Source organism: Chiloscyllium plagiosum, unplaced genomic scaffold (genome assembly GCF_037043375.1).
Source record: "Chiloscyllium plagiosum isolate Xiang-an unplaced genomic scaffold, Cpla_swu_hap1 HiC_scaffold_8, whole genome shotgun sequence".
Classification (NCBI taxonomy): Eukaryota; Metazoa; Chordata; class Chondrichthyes; order Orectolobiformes; family Hemiscylliidae; genus Chiloscyllium; species Chiloscyllium plagiosum.
In genome coordinates this window covers 23,891,132-23,898,085 of record NW_028270146.1, presented here as the reverse complement: position 1 = coordinate 23,898,085, position 6,954 = coordinate 23,891,132, and the positions used below count along the sequence as shown (strand labels likewise).

General features: G+C 41.2%; 1 protein-coding gene across 3 annotated transcripts in view; it reads right to left on the bottom strand.

The window, feature by feature from the left end:
• Nucleotides 1-1,346: 1,346 nt before the first annotated feature.
• The window catches only part of LOC122553403 (cation channel sperm-associated auxiliary subunit beta-like), an 87,852-nt gene continuing 82,244 nt past the window's right edge, over nt 1,347-6,954 (bottom strand). For 2 of the 3 annotated variants that reach the window (XM_043697128.2, XM_043697129.2), the window contains one exon: nt 1,347-5,300. In XM_043697128.2, the coding sequence (XP_043553063.2) occupies nt 5,211-5,300 (90 nt within the window). In that variant the 3' untranslated portion in view covers nt 1,347-5,210. Of the gene's footprint in view, nt 5,301-5,402; nt 6,668-6,954 lie in introns of those variants that run through there. The other variant, XM_087989656.1, reaches the window with a different exon arrangement.

The window sequence follows — 6,954 nt, the reverse complement described above, 5'->3', positions numbered from 1 at the left end:
AATCAAGTTTGTGAGACATGATTTCCCATGCACAAAGCCATGTTGACTATACCTAATCAGTCCTTGCCTTTCCAAATACATGTACATCCTGTCCCTCAGGATTCCCTCCAAAAACTTGCCCTCCACCAACGTCAGGCTCACTGGTGTATAGTTCCCTGGCTTGTTCTTACCACTCTTCTTAAACAGTGGCACAACGTTAGCCAACCTCCAGTCTTCCGGCACCTCACCTGTGACTATCGATGTTACAAATATCTCAGCAAGACGCCCAGCAATCACTTCTCTAGCTACCCAGAGAGTTCTAGGGTACACCTGATCAGGTCCTGGGGATTTATCCACCTTTATGCATTTCAAGATATCCAGCACTTCCTCCTCTGTAATATGGACATTTTGCAAGGTGTCACCATCTATTTCCCTACATTTGATATCTTCCATATCCTTTTCCACAGGAAATACTAATGCAAAACACTCACTTAGTATCTCCCCCATTTTCTGCAGCTCCACACAAAGGCCGCCTTACTGATCTTTGAGGGGCCCTATTCTCTCTCTAGTTACCCTTTTGTCCTTAATGTATTTGTAAAAACCCTATGGATTCTACTTAACTCTATTTGCCAAAGTTATTTCATGTTCCTTTTTGCCCTCCTGATTTCCCTCTTAAGTATACTCCTACTGCCTTTATACTCTTAGAGTCATAGAGATGTACAGCATGGAAACAGACCCTTCGGTCCAACTCGTCCATGCCGACCAGATATCCCAACCCAATCTAGTCCCACCTGCCAGCACCTGGCCCATATCCCTCCAAACCCTTCCTACTCATATACCCATCCAAATGCCTCTTAAATGTTGCAATTGTACCAGCCTCCACCACATCCTCGGGCAACTCATTCTACCACCACCCTGTCTTCTACCTTTGAGCCAGTTCTGTATCCAAATGGCTAGTTCTCCCTGTATTCCATGGGATCTAACCTTGCTTATCAGTCTCCCATGGGGAACTCTGGAAAGACACTGCTTGATTAGGGACAGCCAGCACGGATTTGTGAAGGGTAGGTCTTGCCTTACAAGTCTTATTGAATTCTTTGAGGAGGTGACCAAGCATGTGGATGAGGGTAGAGCAGTGGATGTAGTATACATGGATTTTAGTAAGGCATTTGATAAGGTTCCCCATGGTAGGCTTATGCGGAAAGTCAGGAGGCATGGGATAGAGGGAAATTTGGCCAATTGGATAGAAAACTGGCTAACCGGTCGAAGTCAGAGAGTGGTGGTAGATGGTAAATATTCAGCCTGGAGCCCAGTTACAAGTGGAGTTCCGCAGGGATCAGTTCTGGGTCCTCTGCTGTTTGTAATTTTTATTAATGACTTGGATGAGGGAGTCGAAGGGTGGGTCAGTAAATTTGCAGATGATACGAAGATTGGTGGAGTTGTGGATAGTGAGGAGGGCTGTTGTCGGCTGCAAAGGGACTTAGATATGATGCAGAGCTGGTCTGAGGAGTGGCAGATGAAGTTCAACCCTGCCAAGTGTGAGGTTGTCCATTTTGGAAAGACAAATAAGAATGAGGAATACAGGGTTAACGGTAGGGTTCTTAGTGAGGTGGAGGAACAGAGGGATCTTGGGGTCTATGTTCATAGAAATTTGAAAGTTGCCACTCAGGTGGATAGAGCTTGTAAGAAGGCCTATGGCGTATTAGCGTTCATTAGCAGAGGGATTGAATTCAAGAGTCGTGAAGTGATGTTGCAACTGTACAGGACTTTGGTTAGGCCACATTTGGAGTACTGTGTGCAGTTCTGGTCGCCTCACTTTAGGAAAGATGTGGAAGCTTTGGAGAGGGTGCAGAGAAGATTTACCAGGATGTTGCCTGGAATGGAGAATAGGTCGTACGAGGATAGGTTGAGAGTGCTAGGCTTTTTCTCATTGGAACGGCGAAGGATGAGGGGTTTATAAGATGATCAGAGGAATAGATAGAGTAGACAGTCAGAAACCTTTTCCCCGGGTACAACAGAATGTTACAAGGAGACATAAATTTAAGGTGAAGGGTGGAAGGTATAGGGGAGATGTCAGGGGTTGGTTCTTTACCCAGAGAGTGGTGGGGGCATGGAATGCACTGTCTGTGGGAGTGGTAGTCAGAATCTTTGGTGACCTTTAAGCGGCAATTGGATAGGTACATGGATGGGTGCTTAAGCTAGGACAAATGTTCGGCACAACGTCGTTTTTCAGCTATGGTTCCCTAGCTTGTCTTTACTACCCTTCTTAAACAGTGGCACCACGTTAGCCAACCTCCAGTCTTCCGGGACCTCACCTGTGACTATCGATGATACAAATATCTCAGCAAGAGGCCCAGCAATCACTTCTCTAGCTTCCCACAGATTTCCCGGGTACACCTGATCAGGTCCTGGGGATTTATACACTTTTAACCGTTTCAAGACATCCAGCACTTCCTCCTCCGTAATCTGGACATTTCGCAAGATGTCACCATCTATTTCCTTACAGTCTATATCTTCTATATCCTTCTATACCCACAGTAAATACTGATGCAAAATATTCATTTAGTATCTCCCCCCATTTTCTGTGGCTCCACACAAAGGCTGCCTTGTTGACCTTTGAGGGTCCCTATTCTCTCCCTAGTTACCCTTTTGTCCTTAATATATTTGTAAAAACCTTTTGGATTCTCCTTAATTCTATTTGCCAAAGCTATCTCATGTCCCTGTTTTGCCCTCCTGATTTCCCTCTTAAGTATACTCCTACTTTCTTTATACTCTTCTAAGGACTCACTCAATCTATCCTGTCTATATCTTACATATGCTTCCTTTTTCTTAACCAAACCCTCAATTTCTTTCATCATCCAGCATTCCCTATACCTACCAGCCTTTCCAATCACCCTCATGTCTCAATGAAGAAATGGAGACCATCACATATTCAGGCAGTTGAGAAATGGGCAGATGTTCATCAAGTCACATTGCCAGTGGGTTAAGAAAGAAGGTGTTGGGGTGGCACATGACCTACTAGTAGGGGGTATTTAGGGGTGAGAAAGACTCAAGTTAAAATACAAAACAATTTTTACTGGCCTGGACTGCACAAAGATGTAATTGATTTTTGCCAGGCATGTCATATCTGTCAGGTAATTGGAAAACCATAGGCATTCGTAAAACCTGTACCTTTCATATCTATTCCTGCATTTGAGGAACCTTTTATAGGAGTCTAATTGATAACAGAGGATCTCTAAAACAAAATGTGCGAATCAGTATTTGTTCACAATAATAGATGTGTCCATTAGATTTCCAGAGGCCAAGAATTGTAGAGGAGTTACTCAAATTTTTCACGAAATATGGACAGCCCACAGAGATACAGTCAGATCAAGGGTCAAACTTTACATCAAATTATTCAAGGAAATTATGGACAGCTTAGGAATAAAACAATTCAAATCAACTGTACACCATCCAGAATCATAGGGAGTGTTAGAAAGGTGGCATCAGACATTAAAGACCACGTTGAGGGCTTATAATCAAGACTATCCAGATGATTGGGATAAAGGAATTCCATTTGTACTTTTTGTTATCACAGATGCACTAAATGAATTGACCAAATTCAGTCTGTTTGATTTAGTTTTGAGGTATGAAGTGACAGGACTGCTAAAATTGATTAAGGTACAATTGGTAAGTCAGAATTCAGAGACCACATATTTAGACTAAATGTCAGATTTTAGGGAATGATTAAATCGAGCGGGGAAGTTGGCTAGACAGCATTTAAAAGTATCACAGCATATAATGAAACAGACAAGAAATCAAAAACTCACAATTTTGCTACTGGAGATAAGGGGTTAGTGTTAATTCCAGTCAGAGGTGAACCTTTAAAAGTAAGATTTAATGGACCCTATCAAGTTGAAAGGAGATTGAGTGAGGTGAACTATTGATAAGGAATCCAGACAGAAAGAAATCTCACAGAGTGTGTCATGTGAATATGCTCAAAAGGTATTTTGATAGGGAAGGAAAGCAAAAGGAGACTATGTTATTGATTACAACACAAAGTGAAGAACCAAGTTCAGAGGATTCTGATTTGGACATTCCTCAAATTAAATTGGACAATGAGGAAGTTGTCAAAAATTTGGATAAATTATTGAGTAACCTTCCAGAGGCAAATCAAAATGACCTGGAAGTGTTATTACAATCGCATGGGAGATATGTTGAAATAAGATGGGAAGTACTACCTTAATTATCCATGATGGAAAAATAGTTGCTGTTCCAATTAAGCAATATCCATATAGGCATAATCCTCTTTGGTACAGGTTCAAAAGAAGATTGAACGCATGCTCCAAGATACATAATCAAAGTGATTTACAGTGACTGTAGCTCACCCAGAGTAATGGTGCCAAAACCAGATGGTACCCAACGGTTATGTACGGACTATCACAAAGTCAATGAAGTATCTGATGCATATCTGATTCCACATTTAGAAGACTGTGTTAAAAAGGTGGAACAAAGCAATTTATATGTCTAAGTTGGACTTTTTCAGAAGATACTGGAAGGTACATTTGTCCAAAACAGCGACGACTATATCAGCTTTCACAACACCAAATGGACTGCATCAATTTAAACTTATGCTATTTGCTATGAGAAACGTGCCAGCCACATTTTAGAGACTAACCAATGAGGTCACTGCCAGATTACCATTGTGTTGTATATATAGATGACCTGGTGATTTTTAGTCACACATGGAAGGAACATTTGCAACATTTATCAGAATTGTTCAACCAACTTCGGGAGGCAGGCTTGGTGATAAACCTGTGTAAAAGTAAATTTGCCAAAGTCCAAGTCACCTTCCTGGACCATGTTATTGGACATGGAATGGTCCCACAGAATGCAAATACAAGGATAGTTGAGGAGTTTCCCATACCATTGACAAAAAGAGTAGTACTACAATTCCTGAAATTGAGTGAATTTTATCAAACATTCGCGCCAAATCTTAACAGTGTGGCTGCTCCAGTCACTGAATTGCTAAAGAAACGCAAGACGTTTCAGTGGATAGCAAACTGTCACAAGGCATTTGACAGCGTGAAAGCTATGTTAATCACTACCCCAGTGTTAACCACACCTAATTACGCAAAGCCATTCAATGTGGCTGTCGATATGAGTGATGTGGGTGTCATTGCTGTGCTTTTACAGGAAGATGATGAGAAGACAGAAAGACCTATCAGATATTTCTCCAGAAAGTTAAATATTCATCAGCAGGAATATTCGACGGTTGAGAAGACGACTTTGAGCTTGGGAAGATGTTTCCATTGGCAGGAGAGATGAGGACCCGAGGACACAGCCTTAAAATAAAGGAAGACTAGATTAGATTAGATTCCCCACAGTCTGGAAACAGGCCTTTCAGCCCAACAAGTCCATACCAACCTTCCGAAGAGTAACCCATCCAGACCCATTCCCCTATCCCATATTTACCCCTGACTAATGCACCTAACACTATGGGCAATTGAGCATGGCCAATTCACCTGACCTGCACATCTTTGGATTGTGGGAGGAAACCGGAGCACCTGGAGAAAACCCACACAGACAGGGGGAGAATGTGCAAACCCCATATAGACAGTCGCCCAAAACTGGAATTGAATGCGGATACCTGGTGCGGTGAGGCGACAGTGCTAACCACCGAGCCACCGTGCTGCCTGAAGACCTTTCAGGACGGAGATAAGGAGAAACTTCTTTAGCCAGAGAGTGATGAATCTGTGGAATTCATTGCCACAGAAGGCTATGGTGGCCAGGTCATTGAGTATATTTAAAACAGAGATAGATAAGTTCTTATGGGGAGAAAGTAGAAAAATGGGGTTGAAAAATCTATCAGCTAAGATTGAATTGCAGAACAGACTCAATGGGTTGAATGGCCTAATTTCTGCTCTGATGTCTTCTGGGCTTGTAGTCTTGCATACTATTCGGGAAAACTGGCATTTGTAACCTATTCACGTCCAAGAGAAGGTTGGTATAGGCTGATTAATATTATCATCTCGTGTGGGGCAAGGGCTGATAAGGATTGAAGGTGTGAAAAAAGCATTAATGGATTGAAAGGGTTGTTTTGATTAGTAATTGGTTGAAAGCGTTGTCTTAATTTGGTCTATCTTGTAATAGTAAAAATACTACAGGACCGTTGTTTTATGAATGAAAGAATGCAACTACGTTATAGTAGGGAATTATACATAAATGAATGAAACTCAAACGTGGTGTTCGCTTGTGAGTGGGTTAGTGAAGGAGTTATGAATGAGTAAATATAAAACACTTGTGAATGGGTTAGTGACGGAACTACAAAATAATATCTCACAGTACTATAAATGTTTTCCTCGAAAAAATTATCACATGATAGTCTATATTCATGAGTACAGCATGAAAAAGATGGTTAGATCCCTGTTAACAGTGAGGTACAGAGGATTTTCTTCCAAAGCTAGAAATGATTGGATTAGAAGTTTCCATTTCACTGTATGAACTAATTTTTATGCTTCATAAATGCATAACCATTATTTCCATTCTGTGGTTTTCCTTTTCAATCACTTACTCCTTTTTCTCCACCTTTGCATTGCTCCTAGTACATTATGCATTTATTGGTAACTATCTTACTCAGCAGCACGTGCCTATCCTTGGAACTCATCGATGATCCGCAGCTACATGCTCCTTTTTTTCATCCTTGCAATACCTGTTATGCAATTTTATAAATAGGAACAGGAAGAGTCAATTCCAACAATGCCATTTTGTAAACTGTTTAATTCTATAGGAGAAAGCTACATGGCTGGCAAATTAGAGGATTTGTGTTTTTTGAATAGTAAATCCTGTAAATTTAGACAGAGACCAGGAGCAAATGATAACAGATAGGTACAGGAAAGTAAAAACAGGAGAAGATCATGGTGCCCTTTGAGCCTACTTAGTTATTCAGTGAATTTGTTTTGTCACCCACCTCCTGCTCCTTAATCCTTTTCTTATTAA